This window comes from Microcebus murinus, chromosome 8 (genome assembly GCF_040939455.1).
Source record: "Microcebus murinus isolate Inina chromosome 8, M.murinus_Inina_mat1.0, whole genome shotgun sequence".
Lineage (NCBI taxonomy): Eukaryota > Metazoa > Chordata > Mammalia > Primates > Cheirogaleidae > Microcebus > Microcebus murinus.
The window spans coordinates 47,806,175-47,828,471 of NC_134111.1; the positions used below are offsets into that span (position 1 = coordinate 47,806,175).

At 41.2% G+C, this 22,297-nt stretch overlaps 1 protein-coding gene across 6 annotated transcripts in view; it reads left to right on the forward strand.

The window, feature by feature from the left end:
• Positions 1–22,297, forward strand: part of NOSTRIN (nitric oxide synthase trafficking) — a 58,032-nt gene that overhangs the window by 16,853 nt on the left and 18,882 nt on the right. For 2 of the 6 annotated variants that reach the window (XM_012781871.3, XM_012781869.3), the window contains exons 4-10: positions 2,291–2,406; positions 5,677–5,760; positions 8,498–8,616; positions 8,761–8,842; positions 11,612–11,674; positions 14,132–14,230; positions 21,438–21,563. In XM_012781871.3, the coding sequence (XP_012637325.2) occupies positions 2,291–2,406; positions 5,677–5,760; positions 8,498–8,616; positions 8,761–8,842; positions 11,612–11,674; positions 14,132–14,230; positions 21,438–21,563 (689 nt within the window). Of the gene's footprint in view, positions 1–2,290; positions 2,492–5,471; positions 5,548–5,676; positions 5,761–8,497; positions 8,617–8,760; positions 8,843–11,611; positions 11,675–14,131; positions 14,231–21,437; positions 21,564–22,297 lie in introns of those variants that run through there. The other 4 variants (XM_012781872.2, XM_076005629.1, XM_076005630.1 and 1 more) reach the window with 4 other exon arrangements.

Genomic DNA, 22,297 nt, shown 5'->3' on the forward strand with positions numbered 1-22,297 from the left:
TATAAAATTTTGTTTCCCAGCCAAAAAGCTTTGAACATCACCTTTCTTGCCCACTTTACTTGACTCTCTCCACCAAAATATCCCCCCGCCCCATAAACGCACTAAGTTTGTGAATGGACAGACACGCAGGACCTGAGGTTCTAGAGCTGCACAGCTGATGTGTTCCTGGGGGTGAACTGTGACTTGGTGAGACTCTTAGGCTGGACATCATTTGGGTGTCATCTTCCCATTTCATCTTCTTTTATACTGTTCTCAGGAACCATGACAAGAACAATCAGTAATGATGCCATGGGTGCCTGGCCTGGCTAGGGAACCTGGCCTCTTGAACCACAGGGCTTCAGTGTGAAGGTATCTTTCAAGTTGCCAGCAATGACCTGTAAATGCAATCTATTTGTAAGATGAGAGCTTGTCTTTCAAAAGGCTTACCGATAAAGCTAGGATGGAAAACATCACATACCTGGCCCGAAACTGGAAGCTGTTGCTGGTCCAAAGTAAGAGGTGAAAGATGGAGATGATATCACCCGGGAAGAATTTGAGATTACTAAAATTTCTTATTAATTCATAATGAAGGGAGAACTCTGTCACCTGTTCCAAGCAAGAGAAGACCTTAATTTTATTTAATTCCTCATAGACACAGAGGGCAATTACTTTTGTTTGGTTGGTTGTACTTTTTTTAAACTACTTTTTATCATCTTAATTTTATTAGAAGAGGATAAATAATCTAAAATTCATTAGATGTTCATTTGTATTATTCTTACAGCTTAATTTTGCTTTATCTAAAATATTGAATCTGAAACCACATATTTTCCATCTCTCCTTTCTTTCAAAAGTATAATTTATTTTAAAATCTAAGTCAGACTTGGTCTTTGACTTAATGATCTTCATTACTACTAATGAAAACATATTGACCTGCCTTGCATGCTGAGAGGAAATTAGAATATAAATGGATTAAAAGTCAGTGTATGTCATTTCCCTGGTCCAGAATCTTTAAAACTCATTTGAATATTGTGAGATTGAGTTACCCATCAAAAGATATATACATCATCAGTTTCATGTGTGCCAAGACAATTGGCTTGGACAAAGCATCTTAACTCAGATATGGTGGCTGTAGAATGGAAAGAAAAAAGATGGACAGGGCTAGAAAATTAAGCACAATGAACTTATAAGCTTGTTTCTGATTATTTTAGTGAGGGACTGAAAATTCCACATCTCAGTTTGAGGTTAGCCCTGTCTCTCTCGACTCTCTTTGCATATGGTGACTTTTCAGCAGGAACCATATGTGATAAAGCACCTGCCTTCAAGTGACTAAGAAGAAACCAGTCTAAGTGGGGGTGTACATTGCTGCCTCTGCTTTGGGAAACACCAAGATCATTTCATGCCTATTCAGCAGGAATCCTGAAAGCATATATATATATATATATATATATATATATATATATTTACCAAAGGTGAGATATATATATATATACATATATATATATACATATATATAGATATAGATATATATATATACTTTCAGGATATACTACTTCATTAGACCATAAGCATGGAAGAGCCACACGGAAGCATTTGTTTCCACTTACAAACATTCTGACATAAAAATGACAGCTCTCTCTACGTTTGCCACTTGGACCATGGCTCCTTATAGAAGAGCCGATTTTCTCTGGGATGGAATTTACCTATTAACATCTGTTAAGATAAAAGCCATTCAGGGCCAGAGGCCTGAGAGCCTTTTAGTGTCAGGCAGAAGACACCAGAGTGACAATGCCCCACACCCGTCCTCCCCACCACATTTCCTTTCCTTTCCCTGTGACTAGCAGAGTAATCTGCTGAGGTTCCCGAAAGGGTCCTTAGGGCTTAAAATGGATGAGCAGATGATTGTAACCTGCTCGCTTGGTCTATTTGAATGCCAGGTTCTAAAACCCTTCGAGGTCATTACTAAATTGCAGGGTGAAGGAGAGAGGATCCAAGTGTGCTGTTCAGAGAGGCTGGGTCCCACTCGGTCCCCTGCAGAGGGCCAGCTTGTCGCCATTTGCAGTGAAAGCCCCCGCCTTCCCGGACACTCGCCTCCCCTGCTCCCCATCCCCGGAAACGCCTCACCACTTCCCAGAGGCTTCAGAACAGGAAGCTCATTCTGTTGGCACTGAGGCTGCTGTAATTGGATCTCCAGCTGCTAAGCTCTGCCGGGAGCTGTGGTGATTCAAACACTGCAATTAAAGGTGGAGTGAGAGGCGGTATCAATTCTAAAAAGTACTGCTGTTTGACTTTCCCCCCAATTCTCCACTTGCAGTGTCTTCCCCACCACGTCAGAGGCAGCAGAGTGGAGCGGTTAAGCAGGATGGTCCTCCGGCCAAGCTGTCTGGGCTTCAGTCCCGGCTCCCTCACCTCCTGCCTGCGCACCCTCAGGCGAGTGGCTGACCAAGCTCTCTGTGCCTCAGTGTCCCCTCCATGAAATGGTTAAAGAAAGGATGCCTACCTCGAGGAAGTTAAGGTGGAGTAAGTGAGGAAATATACCTAAAACAGAATGGTGCCTGGCATGTTGTAGGTGCCTGATAAATGCTGGTGTTGCCTCTTTCTGTCTAGGCAGAACCTAGGTCACACATCAGCAACATGTCACGGAAGTGAGGCAACACGTTTGTCGGGAGGGCGCTGTTTGGACACACTCTCTTCATAGGCAGGATTCAGGGATTTTTAACCTGTATACCAAACTGTAGAGTCATAAATCTGCTGAAGATTCCTAAGATACTTGTATGTACAGAGAAGTCTCCCAAGGCGAGAGATGCTGTGTGACAATCGAATCTCTTCAGGCTGGTGTTCAAGAGAAAGCCAGCGGGAACACTGGGGCCTGGGAGGAAAGTGGCCAAATGAAAAGGAACAAAGCTAAATCACCTCAAAGTAAACAAGGACCCTCTTTCTTGCCACCAAAGCCTAATTCCACCCCCCGTCCCCCGCCCCCCGCCAGTGGAATCCAATTAATTTAACGATATAAAGGAAAGCAACATTTCTTTCTGGTAGTTGGCCTTTTTACTTCTGGTTAGCCTCTGAGACACCTTGTACAGTCTGGGAGAACATTCTGAAAGGAGAACTGGATTCTGAGGGAGAGGTTGTGCCTGACAGCATTACCTTTCCTGCCAGAAGCCATCTGGAATTGTTCTGGAGGCCACGAGTCTGAGATCAGCCTGGACAACATAGGGGGACCCCATTTCTACAAAAAATATTTTTGAAAATTAGCCAGGCATGGTGATATGTGCCTGAAGTCTCAGCTACTCAGGAGGCTGAGGCAGGAGGATCAGTTGAGCCCAAGTGCTAGAGGTTGCTGTGAGCTATGAGCATGCCACCTCACTCCAACCTTGGTTACAGAGAGAAACTTCTTCAAGAATTCCAGCCAAGACCTGGTGGGAAGTCCATTCATGCATTCAATCATTCATGACGTACATACTGAGTGCCTATTATGTGCCAAGCACTGTTCCAGACCCAGGGATATATAGCAATGAACAGAAAAAAATTCTTGACCCTCATGGAGCTGTCTACATTCTAGGGGTATTCAGCAGAGCACATTAAAAAATCATAATGTGAGATAAGATATAATAAGTACTAGGACATACATAAAGCTGTAAGGGGCTGGCAAGAAGGATCCTCTTTTAGATGGGATAGGCTCTGAGGAGGTGACATTTGAACAAGTCCTGTTGGGATGACATGAAGGAAAATACCATGTGGTTTAGTAGAAAAAGGAGTACTCACTCAGCAGAGGCAACAGCAAGTGGAAAGTCCCTGAGGCAGGATGGCAGTTGGTCACCGAGCAGGAGTAGAACGAGCAAAGGGGTGACTGGTGGGAGGGATGTCAGAGAGGGAGCCGGGGCTCAGATCCTGCAGAGCCTTGCAGGCCAATAGCAATCATTCCAGCCGTTGAGCCCCTGCTAAGCTTGGGCTCTTACATATTTTAATCTTCATAAGACCCCTTGAAGTAGACCTGATGACTCCATTGTAACGTTACTGAAGCCACCCCACTGAATGGTAGAGATCTCCTGGGAGATCTGAGTTCATCAGGTGGGATGGTCTCTCCCAGCTTGCTGGTGACCAGCACTTTCTTCTTCTCTCTCTTGCCATTAGCTGGAACATATTCCTAGAGCAGATAAATCTGTTTTTAAATGCTATGAGATATTTATTTACCAGCTTCATTATTTTAAAATACTTACCTTAACCTTTCCTTATATCCAAACAAGTTCTGATACTCAATAGGTGTTTTTTGTACCTGGGCCTTAACATACACCCTACAGTAGTCTTCTTTCATTCCAAAATAAAAACCAACCTAAAGCACAACTGTACCAACAGGGAAAAATGAATAGAAATTTAACAATAGATCAACAGCCCATGATGTCTGGATTTCATTTTATAAAACAGAGCTGTCTTACTTGTCTAACTTGTGTGAAAAACGTGCAGGTATTAGGTTAGTTATAGAAGAGTTCTGGAATTCTTTCCCAAGTGAAATGGAGTCATAAAGAATTCTAAAAATATTCTGTAATAAAAATAGAAATAAAGGACTGAAAATGCAACAGAAATTCTTGTGGTCTGTGTTAAAAAGGAAAACATAATATAAATGGAACTTAATTTCCTACATTTTTATTATCTGCAGTCAGAAGTGAGATGAAGATGCCCTCATTTTAGCTACAGAGGGGCCTATAAATAGACAAAGTAAAAGAAGTTTAAGATGAGAGTGAGTCAATCAGTCCAAAGGAACCAAGGAGTTTGCTTTTGGAGGGCATGCCCGGACTTCCTACTGAGTCTTGCCCTGCATAGAAAGGAATGGAAATTTGTTTTCTATTAATAAATCTGGTATTGGCCACCACCGCAGATTCCCATTAGAAAGCTACTGCTTGGTTAATTCAATCATAATTTATCATTTTATTGCCAGCTATTATAATCTAGAGCTAATATGATTAGTGCTAATGTCCCAAGATAAGTAGGACAGTTTTCTGCTCCCTATTAGTTATATTACTTTTTAGGGCTATCATAACAAATTCCCATAGACTGGGGAGCTTAAACCACAGAATATTATTGTCTCACATTCTGGAGGCTGGAAGTTCAAGATAGAAGTGTCAGCCTGGTTGGTTCCGACTGAGTGCTGTGAGGAAGAATCAATTTCATGCCTGTCTCTTGGCTTGTGGTGATTTCCTGGGGATCTTTGGCATTCCTTGGCTTGTAGGTGTATCACTCAGATCAATACCTTCATGCTATTCTCCCTGTGTGCATGTCTATTTTTGTGTCCAAATTTCCCCTTTTAATAAGGACATATCCATATAGGGTTTGAGCCCACCCTAATGATCTCATCTTAAATTGATCATCACCTACAAAGATCTATTTCCAAATAAAGTCACATTCACAGGCACTGGGGATTAGGTCTTCAACATTTTCTTGGGAGATGCAATTCAACCCTTAACACAGTGTAAAATAAAAACTCTCCCTTCGTAGGATTCCTCTTGGATGTCCTTAAGGATTGTGCTTAAGGACAAGAGGATCCTTATAGTAAACAAATCATCTCTTCTTTAGGTAAGCATTACATGTCCAGCCTGAGCCCTCCTCCGCGTGTGTGTGCACATGTGTGGGTGTGTGCACATCTGTGTAGTTTTGCTTGATTTCTGGCCAGCACATCCTATTTAACCTGCCTTTTGCAAACAGGGCAAACCTGGAGATAAGCTATGCCAAAGGACTGCAGAAACTGGCAAGCAAGCTGAGCAAAACATTACAGAACACAAGGAAAAAGTAAGTACCACAGCAGAGGCAAGGCAAAATCATTCTTAAAAATATTAGTAATAAAAAGTGACATATGATCATTTCTAGCTTCCTCTGACAAAAGTGGTAGCTATGTAATGTCAAGCAGGGCTGTCAGTTCTTGGGCACTTACTATGTGCCAGGGACTATGTTAAATATTTTACAGATACTCCCATTTAATCCTCACTACCACCCTTGAGAGATCTTATTATTATCGCTATTTACAGACAAGGATTTGAGGCTTGGAGAGTTTAAGAAACTTCCCCCAACCACATGGACGGTAAGTTGTAGAGCTGGATTCATCCCGGGTCTTTCTGACTCCTAAGGCCACATTCATGATAGAGCCTTGGTGATGATAATGAACTTGGAAAGTGATGTCGTGAACTCAGAAGACTTGGACTCAGGAAGTGTGAATCCAACCTTATCTCTACTCTGTGACCTTTGACGAGTAACCCAGCCTCTCAGTGCCTCGATTTCTCCCTCTGTTAGCTGGAGTATTGACATGTGCTCCACTGTGTGTGAGTGTGTGTGTGGGGTGCATACAAAATGAGATAATGTATGTAAAGAGCTTAACATGTGAGTTGCTAAAAAAATGTTGGTTCACATTCTCTCAATATATTGCAGCTCTAAGAATAAAGTAGATTCCTTTCTGGCAAGGAGAGAAGAAAGATATTAGTATTCTAAAAATGGTTCATTAGTGATAATTTGCTGCAAAGATTCTTGAGTAATACATGCAGACATGACCCTAAGCTGACGGTGCCATTGCAGAGGTCTCTTTTGATGAAGAGAGAGGGAAAGGAAAAGAAAAAAGGAAACCTTCTAGAGCTCACATTCTCACTCCTCTTTAGGCATCATCTGTAATAGCAAATGGTGGCTTTGAAATTGCTCTGACTTTAGCTTTATTTTTATTTTTAGGATGGTATTTTTAGTAGACTACAAAGGAGCCAGAATAGCATAGTGGTTGAGTATAAATAGACTTTCATTTAGAATGCCCAGGTTTAAATTCTAGTTTGACCACTTACAGGTGAGTGACCTAGAACAATTTATCTTCTTGTTATCTCTTAAAAATGGTAAAACATATATTTTGCCTAACTCATATGGTTGCTGTGAGGATTCAATGAGCTAATACAAGAAGTGTGCTTAGCAGAGCACCTGGCATGAAGCAAAAGCTTCCTAAATATCCCTTAAGATCTTGATTCTAATTATCTTCAAAAGAATGAGAGGGATCAAGGTGTAGGGGTGTTGCAACCCTAACATCCAGCATAGTAGTCCAAAGAGTTAGCATGTCCAGAATGTTTGGTTAATTGGAATTAGTGCGATATTTAATAATGAGCATTAATTAACTATGATCTATACCAAAATCTGTGTTAGGTACTTGCACAGCTATCCCAAGTAATTCCTACTTTAAAAGATCAGTTAAGTGAGGGCCAGAGAAATGAAGTGGCTCTTCCAAGGTCATGTAGGAAACAAAAAAGGGGCACCTACATTCAGGCCCAGGTGAGCCTGAGGTCCCACATTTGGTCCCCTGCCCTGCTGCCCGCTGCTCGGAGGGGCAAATGTCAGATTCTCTTCCCACAAGTATGCCTGACTTCCTTTTTAAAAATCAACTCTACTGAGGTTTAATTTACATGCAATAGTAAGCACCCATTTTAAGCATGTGGTTTGGTCAGTTTGTGTAAATACACTGCATAGCAACCATTAAACTAAAAACATAGACATTTTTATCATGCCAAAAGATTCTTCATGCCTGTTTGCATTCCTTCTCCTACCTAGCCCCAAGCAACCACTGATCTGTTTCCTGCCAATATAGATTAGTTTTGTCTTTTCTGGACCCTCCTATTGTAAGCATGTAATAGGTATTCTCTTGTGTCTAGTGTTGTGCCTGGCTTAGGATGTGTAGAAAATCTGGCATCCTTTGGTCTTGTTCTCCCATTCTCAGGCTGCAAAGTACAAACTAAGCCATTTGGAGGCAAAACCTCTGCACCATTCTGATTTTGTCAGGGATGCAGATCCACCCCCTTATCTCCATCAAAATATACCCAGGCCTGTCTCTCTGGGGATTATTGATATAATTGGACTTATTGTCCTGACTTATGAAGGCAGACTATACGGGCCACCGTGAGCTGGGTCCCTTCTGTTGGAGAAAATGACTCACACTCCCTAAGCCTCCCTCTATGCCATAAGGGACAGGGCAGTGCTATCCTTTCTGTTAAATTGGGATACCACTCACAGGACCATAACATATCTGAGCAGTTGCCCTAAAACCCAGCAGGGTCAGAAGCTGGACTCCAACCCAAAGAGCAGCAGCAGAAGGTGACCAGGGCTCCAAGCCCTTTCTTTGTCACTTCAGTTTTCTGAGTCTCAGTTTATTCATCTGTGAAATGAGAAGCCAGAAAAGACTGTCTCTGAGGGCCTTTTAACCCCTAGCATCGTATCTATCACCGCCTGTTCTCACCCTCGACTACTTTAGTCGCCTGATTTTCTACGGATTTGAAATGGGAAATGAAAATATAAATGAAAAATGACTGGGGGGAAAAAAGCAGTATACATCATGAATAGAGTGCAAATAAATACATTGGCAGGATTTAATCTCATGGAGAAATTGAAATAAAGGTTAGGACATGAATGCAATTGCTGAATTCAGTGAATCAGATGTGATGCCTTATTTCTCAGAGTTTACCCAGAAATTGATGTCCACCTCTTCTCCCCTCCCTGTTTCTGCCTCCAGCTGTCTCAGCAGTGCCTGGGCCTGGGCCTCGGAGGGCATGAAGTCCGCAGCAGACCTGCATCAGTGAGTGCCCCACCCTGGCCTTGCTCCGACTCCAAAGGGAGTCGTAAATATTTAAAGTGGGTGTGCTACAAATACTCCCCTTCCAACTCACACTGAATACACATGCCATAACACACCATTTTATTTCCCCAGAAAGTAATTTGGAAAGTAGATGTGTAAACCCTAATGCTATGCTCGTGTCGTTTATGTTTTATTTCCAGAAAACTTGGCAAAGCAATTGAGTTGGAAGCAATAAAACCAACTTATCAAGTCCTGAATGTACAAGAGAAGAAGAGAAAATCAGTGAGTTGAAACTTTCCTCCTCTCCCTTTTCTAAAGGGAGATTTCTGTCTTTGGCCCAAGGAGGAAAAGGCGATCTAAAAGTAGTGCTAGGCTTTAGGAATTTATCATAAAAATAATTAAAAACACAAGTCCAAGGTTGATATGCAAGGATGTTTGTTAGAGCATTATTGTTTATGATGGTAAAAAACTGGAAACTGCTTCTTTATTCAAATATAAATTATGATACATTCAAGCAATGGAATACTTTATAACCATTAAAAATCTTACTGTATGGACTGGGCGCGGTGGCTCACGCTTGTAATCTTAGCACTTTGAGAGGTCAATGTGGGAGGATTGCTCGAGGTCAGGAGTTCGAAATCAGTCTGAGCAAGTGCGAGACTCTATAAATAGAAAGAAATTAATTGGCCAACTAATATATATACATAGAAAAAATTAGCCGGGCATGGCGGCGCATGCCTGTAGTCCCAGCTACTCGGGAGGCTGAGGCAGGAGGATCGCTTGAGCCCAGGAGTTTGAGATTGCTGTGAGCTAGGCTGACGCCACGGCACTCACTCTAGCCTGGGCAACAAAGTGAGACTGTCTCAAAAAAAAAAAATCTTACTGTCTAAGAATTTAATCACATGGGAATTTTTTCACAACATAGTGTTAATAAAGCAGAATGAAGAAATCTGATAAATTATATAACCTCGATCTTATAAAATAAATTTGTTTGTACTTGGATAGAAAAAATCCTGGAAGAACGTTCCCAAAATGTTAATGAGAATTATCTTTAGATTATGGCATTAGAGGTTATTTTTAATTTCATTTTTTTGTACTTCTTTGTATTTGTATTTGTATACAATTTCATTTATTCTATTTGTAAATAGAAGAATGATAAGCACATTTTTTAAAATGATACTTTCTATGCAAATCAGCTTGGAATTGTGTAAAGGTAATAATGGGTAAATCCTTAAAATTAAAGAAAAATAGCAAACAATTCTTTCAGGGGCACCCAGTCCACTTATAGCATATCCTGTGGTCTTTCTCTGTGCCTTTCCTTCCAGAACAGTTTCATTTGTGTTCCTTTTTCTTTTTCTCTGTGTGTCATTCAGTTGATAAGCACTTTAAGTGCTGTTTCTGGGCAACACAGATGGGTGTTTAATAAATGCTGCTTGGCTCTGATAGGGCTGGGGTCCTGGTCACTATTTGTTTCGGGGCCAGATGGAGGTAAGACATTCCTAAGCCATAGCAGGGGCCTTGTGAAGGGAAGGAGCCGTGCTCAGGGGAGTTCCAAGGCCAGACAAAGTAGGCGCTGACTGTAGCAAGTCAGAAGGACCAGGGGATTTGTGAATGCTCGATGGAAGAGTAATTATAGAAAACGTATTCAACCTCATTAAACTGAATCAGCAAGTAGAACTGATATTTGTAGGTATATACATGTGTTTTACCAGAATAGATGTTGTCTCTTGGGCTAGGGTGATGGATAGAAATTTGTAGGAATTACTAGAAAGCAATATAATCTTCTGCCTTTGCAAGCCACCTTGATAAAAACCAAACACTAGTCTATATTTTATTAATTACAAAATATTACTATGTAATAATATGATAGTTATTAATGTTTCTTTAGTGCTTACCATAATTAGGCAGAGTGCTATGACAATTGATCACAGTGCTTTAGTTCATTGGTGCCATGACACCCTCTAAAATGTGGTTCCTATTGATCATCTTTTCTGCATCTCCCCTCCCCACTGCAGCCCATCACCCTACCCCACTCTCTCTCAAAAGATAAAAAATCAGATTTTATTTTAAAAATTAAACCTGCTCCACATTCCAGCCACATACTTAGTCAAAAGTGGCATCGTGCATAAAATTATTTTCATTGTATTTGTTACAATAAATCATAGACTGTAGATATAACCAACTGGAAAAAAGAAAAGTGTAGTGTTTGCTAAATCTCAAGAGTGGTTGAGTAGCGGCTAATCTACTGGGATCGTGGTCCAGGAAAAAAGGCTCTGTTGGAACTTATGTCAGACGTCTCTGAGAGGTTGCCGAAATCCATCCTCATCATTATGAGTCTTATTCCTTTGGATGTTTTAAAAGCAGGGGGGGAAGTTAATTATAATTAAGAATTCAATCTCTTTGAAATTAAAGAAATAGTCACGTTAGGAGCAATGGACACACTTAGTAAAATTAGCACTGCTAGGACTGTTAGCAATTCTCCTGGTGTTGAAGTTGGACGTGGATTGATGTTGAAGAGAATGTGATGGGACCTGCAGTGACACCAACCCATGCGAGGGTTGTCCACACAACTGCACATATTTATGTGCTGTTTACATCGTTACAGATTAGAAATCACTATTTTACCAAGTCCTTTCAAGTGACACTTGACATGGGGATAAGATAGTTGCCTACTTTCCTCCACATATATCTCTATGGCAGGATTTTGAAAGTCCCATGAATTGTGAGAACAATTGTGCCGGAATTAATAAGCCAGCACTATGGCTGTCTTAGCGCGGGCTGCTACAGCAAAATACCATAAACTGGATGGATTGTAAATAACACAGATGTAGTTCTGGTAGTTCTGAAGGCTGGGAAGTCCAAGATTCAGGCACTAGCAGATTAGGTGACTGGTGAGGGCTGGCTTCCAGGTTCACGGGTGACTGTTTACACTCACTGTAACCTCACATGGCAGAAGGGGTGAGGCAGTTCCCAGAGCCTCTTTTATGAGTTTACAGCAGTGACTAAACGAGAAGAAAGTAAAACGTGTTTTCCTTTTTTTTTCTTCAATAGCTTGATAATGAAGTTGAAAAGACAGCAAATCTTGTCATTAGCAACTGGAATCAGCAAATTAAGGCAGGTATCCACCAATATCATTTGTGTAAGCTGTTTTTAGGATTGAAGCTTCTCGCTTTTGTACAAACGTGATTCCATGTAGTGTTAGTATTTCTAAGTGCTAACTGGAGAGAAAACTGTTTCCTCACCTGAGTTATTACAAATATATATCTTTCACCCAAAACAAAAAAAGAACATGTCTCTAAATATGATTGTGATTTATAGCTAATGCTTATATAGCATTTTTTATGTGCCAGGTGCTATATATTTATATATTGCATCATCACAATAATCAACCCAATGTAATGTGACCTTGCATTGTCTCCTTTTACAGATGAGGTAGTGGAGACACAGAGAAGTTAGGTAATTTGCCCAAGGTTACAAAACTGGTTAATAGTGGAACCAACAGCTGTTGCAAGTCTACAAGTATTGGGCTCCAGGATCACTGCTCTTAACCATTACTCTGCACCGACTGCCTTGCTGTAGAATTTGCAGCTTAGGGCAAGTGACAAACATCATCTGAGTTTTGTTTGTTTTTTTCATTTGTAGAAGTGTGTTAGTGACTCTACCTCACTAGTGAGGGTGGCACAGTGAGGGGTGGGTGGCACTATATAAAGGGGGATGTTTATATCAGCTCCACAAGTACATATGGTCCCCTTCTTGTGCATAACACTATGGTTCTTGTTGTCAAGTAATTTAAAATTTAGTTTAGCTAGATAACATACATGTAGGAAATAGTGAATAAATTCTAAGGACAGGAATTATGATCTGGTGTGAGAAACTAGAGAATATCATTATGGGTTCTTAAGCAGAGAAAATAACAGATGGAATCCATATGTGCAAAAGATTATTCTAGAGCAACCTAGTACAGGAGGAATTCATTTCAAGTAGAAAGGACTAGAAACCAGGAAATCTGCTAAGAAAACTCAATGAATGAACCCCTTTGAGGAGACTTGTGCTCCAAAAGCTGGAAATTTCCTTTTTCATCTCCAAAGCGTTAATGCCCAAAGAGAACCTTTACAAATAAACAGCCACTAGTGCCAAATAACTAGCAATGGATGCCCTCAGAAACAGGTGGCCCCAGCGTAGCTTCTGAAACGTCTGCTGGAACTAAGGATGGACTCCAAGGACATTAATAAGAAAAGTTGAAGATAAATGAATTGCTATACCCACAGTCAATATTTTAAAATCCTAGAAAAAGTATCCATTTTTTAAAAAGTTTTGCTCTTGGTTTTATGAGCTTTCTTTAAAAGGGTTTGTTTTTTAAAAATCCATTTTCTTTAAATATTCAGCTTTCACAGGAAATTCAATACAATGGACCGAATGCCAGCAGCAACACTCAGCAGCTGCAATTGCCTCCAAGAACAAAAAACATCTCTTATTATTTCCCAGTTTCTACCAAGTCATTTTTCAAAATGAAAAGATTTTCTTATGAAGAGTGACAGAGAAATTAGAGAATATAAAAGTCTTGAGCTGTAATAATTTTCTTTCCTGTTACAATTCAAGGGATTCAGCATGTCTGTAATGCTGAATGCTCTGTGGTCTCCTTGGAGCCACAAATGAAAAGCATTAAAGGACCAAGTCCTCTTGCCTCCTGTCATTCTTCAGCAGGTACGGGACTGACAGAAGGTGGAGTAAGAGGCTGTGAGCTTCTTAGCCCTTTTGTTCCCTTGTAGAGGTTTCCCATGTTTAGAGGGAGACAGATGGCTTTGCCGCTGCTCCCCAAGGTCAAATGCCAAGAGAGACCTGAGCCTTCCCCCTTCGTTGTCTGGTTTTGCAGTCCTTGCAACCTTGAGGTGAAAAGCCAAACACTGTTTCAATCAGCCCAGTTCCTGAACGGGCTAAATCCAGTTCTAACCAAATTTTGCTTGCTGATTTTATCTCTGGAGCATCATCTTTAGCCAAATGCTAGCCCTGTTAGACATCAACAGGGCAGGGTGACTTTGAATGCTCTTTCCCTACCTCTTCCCTCTCCCCCAACTCCAATAAGTGCAGGCCATCTCACATGTTGCCAGGCAAGTGCCCAGCTCTCCTGCCTGGGTGTCAGGAAGCAAAATTTTGACCCTTGTTGCAAATGTTAAGAGGACATCTTAAAACAACATCAATTGTTGCCCATGTTGGTTTAAAAGAATGGTGCAGAGCATCTTCTTTGTTTGTTGCGGTATTTTTTGTGGTAAAGCCATCACGCTCACTAGAACATTGTTTTGGAGGATTGCAGGCCTTCAGTGATTTAGCATAACGTGTAAATTCTCTTGAGTTTACCCAATACAATGAAAAAATATACAAGGGTTCTCAGGACAATAGATTGGCTGCTGTGATGTTTTAGGTAGATTTTGAGGTGAGAATGAAGAACTAAAAGTACACAACTATTAAAGCTAGCACATGAGCATGCCCTGTTTCAAAGCACAAGGGGTTTTCTCTTGATATGTTTCTGCTCTTTTTTTTTTTTTTTTCTTGTTTGTATGTTTTTGACTCTAGGCTAAGAAAAAACTAATGGTGAGTACCAAGAAGCACGAAGCACTTTTCCAGCTTGTAGAAAGCTCCAAGCAATCCCTGAACGAGAAAGAGAAGCGGAAGGTAAGCTGTCACGGCTGGCTGGGTGTGTGCAGCTTAGAGGCGGTGGCTTGCTGCTCTTTGCTGTGACAGAGAGCTAGCTGATTCCTCCCTCTGTGTGCGGTCTCAGCAGAGAGCGTGGCAGAGCAAAAGAAGGGATTCTAAATCGTTCCTGGTCCACACGTACATATGTTTTGAACTTCTTTATTTTGAATTTTTTTTTTTTCCAGAGACAGGGTCTTGGTACATTGCCCAGGCTAGTCTCAAACTCCTGGGTTCAAAGGATCCTCCCTCCTCAGCCTCCCAAGTAGCAGGACTACAGGGGCACGCCATCACACCCAGCCCACATATATATTTTTAAAATATTATCGACCTATGACAAATGAGACCAATGATGTCCAATTTTTTAAAAAGGGAATCCTCTTAATAAAAAAATAAAATTCTCACCTCACACTTTAAGTTAAAAAATATATATATTTCATATATGTGGTGTATTATATATAATACTTATATGTTATACTAATATGTTACAAACATTATAAAGCATAAAAAGTAGAGATGTTTGCAGAATGAGATAAAGATGAAATAGTATTTTAAATGATTAGCTAACTGTGATGTCTTTGTATGATCATTATTGTTTCCAGGCAAAATACACACTTGGAGCAAGCCTTGACCATAGTAAATATAAATACATTTTTTAATAATCCTCTTGATGATTTTAAATGTTTTCATCAATTTCTTGTCGGATCGCACTAGCTCATTTCAGTTTTTGCCTTTTCGTGTGGGTGATGACGTGCTCACAAGCAGAAGCAGGAGAGAGCATCAGCTCTGACCTTTCTGTGGCTTCCTTGTGTTTATCTGTTTCGTAGTAACACCAATCTACAGAAGTATGTTTAAGATATTTGTACATTTTGTGTATATTAACCTACGTGGAGCCAGGTAATAAGTCTGTAGAGCCACATGTTCCGGGCACATGACAATGGCCACATGTTCCCGGAAGCTGGAGGTGAAGACACTGGTGAGGGCCAGGACAGTTCCTCAGGTTGCAGAATCCCCACCTTCCCCCCAGGCCACTTCAGAATCCACTACTGTCCACGTGTGAGCAGCAGTGTGACTCATAGATTAAAGAAGAGTAAGCTTGATAACTGTGTTTTTAGCAAAAAGCAAGAGAAATAACATTGGGGTAGAGGAATAAAGTCAAGTATTTTCTGGCCAGGTGCAGTGGCTCACACCTGTAATCCTAACACTTTGGGAGGCTGAGGCAGGAAAATTGCTTGAGTTTGAGACCAGCTTGGGCAACACAGTGAGATCTTATCTTTACAAAAAAATAAGAAATTTAGCCAGGCACGGTGGTGTGCACCTGTAATGCCAGCTACTTGGAAGCCTGAGGCAGGAGGATCGCTTGAGCCCAAGAGTCTGAGGTTGCAGTAATATATGATGACACCAATGCAATCTAGCCCAGACAATAGGGCAAGATCCTGGCTGAAAGAAAAGAAAAGAAAAGAAAGAAAGAAAGAAAGAAAGAAAGAAAGAAAGAAAGAAAGAAAGAAAGAAAGAAAGAAAGAAAGAAAGAAAGAAAGAAAATCACATGTTTTTTGTTCACACCCCAATAAATTATCTTGTACACCTCTTGTGGTATGTGTCCCAGATTGGAAAACTTTGAAATAGTCACTATCTTAGAGTCCCCCTAAGAAAATGCAGCCCTGTACCACTGCAATGCCAAATGTTCTTAAAAGCAAAAGAAATTTGTCATTGCAAGTAGCTCTCACTTCATCTGAAGAAACTATCAGTTGAATAACTTACATTCATCATTAGCAAGATTTTACAAGATTCTTATTTCTTTGCATGTCAGTCTTCACAGTTGGAAGTGAACATAACCGGTACTGAATAATGAGGCAGCTTCCAATGAGGCCACCCCCCAGTATGTTAAAACACCAAGCACTAGGTCCTGCTGGAGGCATCCAGGGCCCTCATTAGAAGCTATTCTTTATTGATGTCAATCATTAACAAAGGAAAAAGCATGGCAGCTAAGTGGTGAATTTCCTCTTCCTACCCTCAGCAGCAGCTTCCCTGGGAGGTGCTGCTGCCCTCCTCCAGCTGGTCTTATAACCGTAGCCTCGGCTGCCGTTCCATCACAGACCTCTGCCATCTTCACTGCTTCATCTGGAAGCTTTTAGGGGGCTGGGGAGCACAGGGGGCCCTAAGGCTGAATACCTAGGGCACCATTCATTTTCTCATCTCACGTAGAAGCGCCTACAATCTTTGACCTCAGCCGCTGTCCTGTGCTGCTCCTGGTTTCCTGCTCAGCAGTCCTAGTCCTCTGCAGAAGCTGATGTAAATCTCTGTTCTCTTCCCATCTCCATCCACCCACTTCGGCAGCCTATCTTGCTTCCTACCTCAGAGTAAACAGAAGTCGGGACAGCCACCTGCTGACTAAAGTAATGGCACCGACATCTCTGCAGTGAAGAGGCCAAGTCTTCATCCTGTGGTCCGACCCCATCCCAGCCTGCCTCCCAGAGGCCCTGTCCTCATTCCCCTATTCTGTCCTGTCTCTTGGACAGCCCCTCTCTACTCGTTCCTTCCCATCAGCCTTCTTAGCTCCCCCTGTCTCAGTCAGTCCTGGCTGTTATAATCAGGTGGCTTCAACAACAGACATTCGTTGTCACAGTTCTGGAGCCTGGAAGTCTGACATGGGGGTGCCCATCTGGTGAGGCCCCTCTTTCAGGCTACAGACTGTTATAACCTCTCATTATATCTGCACATGGTGGAAAGAGGGCAAGACAGCTCTCTGGGGTCTCTTTTATGAGGGCATTAATCCTATTCAGGAGCACTCCACCTTCATGACCTAATCACCTCCCAAAGTCCCCACGTCCTAATACCTCACATTGGAGTTAGGATTTCAGTATATGAAATTTGAGGGGACATAAACATTCATTCCATTGCACCCCCAATCTTGGGAGAGTAGGGAGAGTCAGGGAGACAGTTTTCTATGATGTCTCCTGTTCTCTCCAGATATGATCATGTCTCTTTCTTTTTACAATAATGTTACCAAAAGTTCAATATTTGTCCCCAAGCCTGAATTAGTGAGAATGAAGAATGAGGACAAAGGGTTTGAGGAAAAGGAAAGAGAAGTTTATTAATTTGCTGGCAAATGAGGAGGGCAGGGAACTACAGTCTCAAAACACCACCATCTTGCCTTTAACTAGAAATGACAGAGAAAAACTGTCCAGCGCTGGGTTGCGGGCTGGGATGCGGCTGCTCGCTGCCTCCCCAACTCTCAGTATCCCCACAGGCAGGTGCAGGGGTGGGGGGGCTCGTGCACGCTGCTGGGCCCGGGCCTCTAGTCCGCCTGCACTCAGCGCTCCCCCGCCTGCTCTCTTCCTCTGGCTGTGCTGGCTGCACCATCTTGATTGGATACTTTTTGAATCCCACTGTTGCTGATTGGATGTTAAAGCTTGTTGCTGATTGGATGCTTTTTGAGTCCTACCAAGGGTATAAAAACTGGAGGAGAACAAGGAAGGGGGGTCAGAAGTCAGAAGTTGGCTGAGCCTGCTGAAGGAATAAAGACTGTTCTCCGACTCTCCATGTTTGGCTGGGTTCTTTCCTCGTTCAAGAGCTGTTACCCTGGCTGTTCCGCAAGAGCTCTAACACTAGCTGTACCGCTTGCCATAACAGAAAAGCTGGGCTTTTTAAAGGGGGGGTTTTCGGTGGTTGGGCTCTAGTCTATGTGACAGGTGTCACATGTCTTGGCTTCAGGCTATTGTGGTTTAACTATACTTGATAGTTTCCGTGGACCTCATCTCCAGTGATGATGCTCTTGTGCCCCTTGGACAACTCTGTTGAACCATCTCCTGTAGTTTAAGATACTAGAAAACAAATAGCAAAGAACATTTTTCTGCCTCTTGGATTACTGGCCTGGGGAAGAAATGCAGGTTTTAATTCCCAAAAAAGATAGGGGTTTTAAAGAGACAACTCGTAAAACATTTCGTTGCCTTTTTTCAGACTTTTACCTCCCTTACAGTAAGATTTAGAAAGGGCCGTATGTGCTCTGTCTCCACTTTCTCATTTCCTGTTCTCTTTTGAAATCACCCCAATCAAGCTTTCCCCATTCAACTAAGAGCATTCTTGCCATCAAAAATAATGTTGCTAAAGCCAAGAGGTACTTTTCAGTTCTTCCCTTATTAAACTTCTTGAAAGTATTAAGCATTGTTTATTTCCCCTTTCTAAAAACATTCTCTTATTTTAACTTTAGTAACACCTCATGCTTTTGGTTTTCCTCCTACTTTTCTATAAATTTTATCTTAGATTTTTTTATGGATTTCTTTTTTTTTTGCCTGACCTTCATATATTGCAGTTTCTGAATGTTTCTCTCCTGGGCCTGGCTTTGTTTTATTTGCCATTATATCTCCAATGTCCAACATAGTACTCTCAATTTCAGGCACCAAATATATATTCTCAAGGCTTCAACTACCGTATCTATGCTGGCAATACCCAAATTTATAATTTCCAGCCCCAATCATTCTCTAAACTGCTTCCTGGCACCTCAAACTCAATAACTAAAATCAAATCCATCACTTCTCTCTACCAAAGATAATCTTTATTTCTAGATTCTCTATATATTTGAATATAACCACCCACTATATCCTCCCAATTCTAATTATTAAACCAAATACTTCTGGAATTTGTTTGCTTATGTCTATTTCCACTACAGATACTGGCTCTCAGGCCACCATCTCCTTTTGCCTGGTTTATTGCAACTAACAAATTGGTCTTTTTGCTTTCTGTGTAGCCTGTTCTTATCTATTCCCCATGTATAAGCCAAGCTAACTTTTCTGAAGATTGAATCTGAGCATATCATTCTCCTTTTAAAAGCCTTCAAAGGCTTCCCAGTGACCTCAGAATGAATTACAAACTCCTTTACGTGGCTCTTAAGACCTTTTCTGACCTGACCCTTGACTATCTCTTCAACAGCACCTCTCACTACTCTCCCTGTTGAACTGTATGTTCCAACCTCATCTAAAAAACTTTTTCTGTATCACACCATACTATTTTGCTTTACCAATTCCTACTTTCACATTAGGTTTATTCACATGGGGATCATTTTTTTTTTTTTTGAGTACCTACAAGGTGCCACATCACAGCTTAATGTTATTTTAATTCCAGGGCTGGTTTAGGTGCTTCTCTTGGTGCCCCAGTGATACCTAAGTATTCCTATCACCCTGGGATCTAGCACACGGGATGGTGATGGCCTGTGCGGGCCCCTGACTAGAGGGAGCCAATCTTGTTCCCTCTTCTATCCCCAAAGCTTTGCGTATGACACATGGAAGGCACTCACTGTCTGGTGAATAAATGAGATGTTTGTTCCAAAAGAAAGAAACAGGGAAAGAAAAAGAATTCAAGCTTTGACAAATTTTAGTAAAGGTTTCTAAGATGTTCCTTAAATAAAAATATATGAGTCTGTCTTTCTTAAAGGGAGATCTGGAAAAATATATATATATAATAGTCTACATTCTGCTTTTATATCTATTTGGCTATTTGGGACTATTTGTTGTAAATTTGCTGAGCTGAAAATTCTAGTCAACAGCTCTGTAGTGTAGGCTGGTAAATATGGATGTTGATCTCAATGGTGACTCAGTTGTTATTCCTGGGAGTCTTAGCATTCTCAGTAAGAATCTAACGACAATCATTTAGCAAAGTATAACCATGGCACCCTCTGAGTCCGTTCGATGTATTATTATCCAGTTAAAATTCACAAGCTCATGTTTCTACAGATGGATGTGGTTCATTACACTTGATATACAAAATCAGAACGCCCTATGTAGGTCACACATCAGAGCCAAGGGACAGTGACTAGCTAGCGTATCAACTGGAATAATAAAGTGAGTGGTGTTAACACGCAGAACTTTAAATGAATGTTCTTCATTATTGTAACATTAGTCAAAATGTCCTGAAATATAAAGAAGGTCAATCTTAAAAACCTATGTCTCTGCCCTTGAAACTCCTAACCTGCTTAAGTCAGGGTGGTTCTTAATGCTCCTTAAAGAGTGGTTTGAAGACTATTTGCATTTGATCATTTGAAAAGGTAGTAACATTCAGATTCCAATCCCACTGCAAAGCTATTGAATCAATATTGCTTAAGAACCTGTAGAACCCTGAAATTTGCAATTTTACAAGCACTTCGGGTCCTTTCTAGACATGCTAAAGTTTGAGAATCATTCACATAATCCAAGTTCCTTATTCCTCAGAGACGTGAAATTACTTGTCTGGGCATTTTGAGAATCAATTTTAGCTACCCTGGCCCAGGAAGTTTTGTATTACTGTACTTTGATTTTCCAGAAGATTTAATAATCAGAATGGCAAATTTTGGTGATTGACAAGAGGAGGCTGTTTGTGCAGGAGCAGATCATGGGGGAGCGGGGTGAGAGGAAAGCATCTATCAAACTGCCTGTAACTTGCATGGAACACTGGCCATGTATCTGGCCTTTTGCTAGTAATAATTATACTTGCTAGTCTCTGAGGTGGCACCAGGTGTTGCGCAGTGTGCCATGTGCCTTACATGCATCACCTACTTGGATCCTCATAGCAACCCAGTGAACTAGGAGCTATCATTATCCCCATCATGGAGAGGAGAAAACAGTGGCTCACAAAGGCTAACTTGTCTGCAACCAGAACCAGGACTCTCATCCTGGAAGTCTGATTCCAAAGCTCTGCTGCTCGCTTTATATGGTGAAAGTAAAGTAAGATTGTCAGACAGGACAGTAGCCAGGCCCATTGTAAAAATTAGTTCTGAAAGTTACATGATTCCACAAGTCTCTACCTGTCCTGGTAAGAAATGCAGGAGCCTGAAGGATTTGCCATATAAGACTGTAGGAGGCATTGGTTGATTGCAGCCTTGAGCTCCTCTACCTACCCTGTCAATCCTCCAGTGTGCTGTTGTTTCATGTTCTCCCTGATTGGATGGATGTAGACAAATCACTTCATCTTCAAGGGCCTCCGTCTCCTAATGTGTAAAATTGTGGGGATCATCCTGAAAGGCCCTCAGGTTTCCTCTGGCTCTGCCATTTCTTTTTTCTGAACAAGATCTTTGGGTTTGTCAACTGTAGTTACTGTTTTGCGACTCTGGGCAAGAGGTAAGAAACCTGTCATTGGACCACATATAATTCCCTCCGTGGAATACAAAGGGCTTTCATAAGTGTGTTAATGAATATGTGACACTGATGTTTTGCTTTAGCTCCTGAATAAACTGAAAAAATCAACTGAGAAGTTGGAAAAGGAAGATGAAAATTACTACCAAAAAAACATGGCGGGCTATTCTACCAGACTGAAGTGGGAAAACACACTGGAAAATTGCTATCAGGCAAGTTATGCATTCACGGTTTTTCTTCTTCTACTGAGCTTTGTGAGATCTTGAAATGGAGGTCAGATCTGCAGTTACCCTCACTCATATTATGACTCTAGACAAATCACACTTCTTCCCCTTGTTTCAATTTCTCCATGGATACAATTACCAGTGAAAATTTACTGAGTATCTTTGGCCAGAGTTTCTGCTCCTAATTCTCAGTGGACACAATAGCACTGAGCTAACTTCAAAAAGTGCTATCAAAGTAAAGTGTAAATTAAGGCCTTAGGTATTAGGTACTCAGAAGTGAGTTTTAGGCATGAGAGCTGATGCCTACAGTGGTGACTTACAGATGGCAGGCCCTGTGGTGGGCACTGCGGACACACAGCAATGAATGGAGTACCACCGCAACACTTGAGATAACGCACGCCTTAGTAGCAAAAACAGACACGTAAAAAAGGAATTGTGGCAAATCGTCTGATAAAAATGAGGCAAAAGATGTAAACGAGCAAATCACAAAAGGGGAAATCAAAATCACCAATAAACGTACAAAAAAGTGCTCAATCATTTGGCAAAAATTAGAAAATGACAATATCAAGTATTGGCAAGGATGTACCCCTGAAATAATTTAATGGTATCTAATAAAATTGAAATGTACATGTACCCACAATACAGCAGTTCCCTTTAGGCATATATTTTAAAGAAAAATTTATGCCCGTACTCCAAGAGTGATGCATAAGAATGTTTATTGC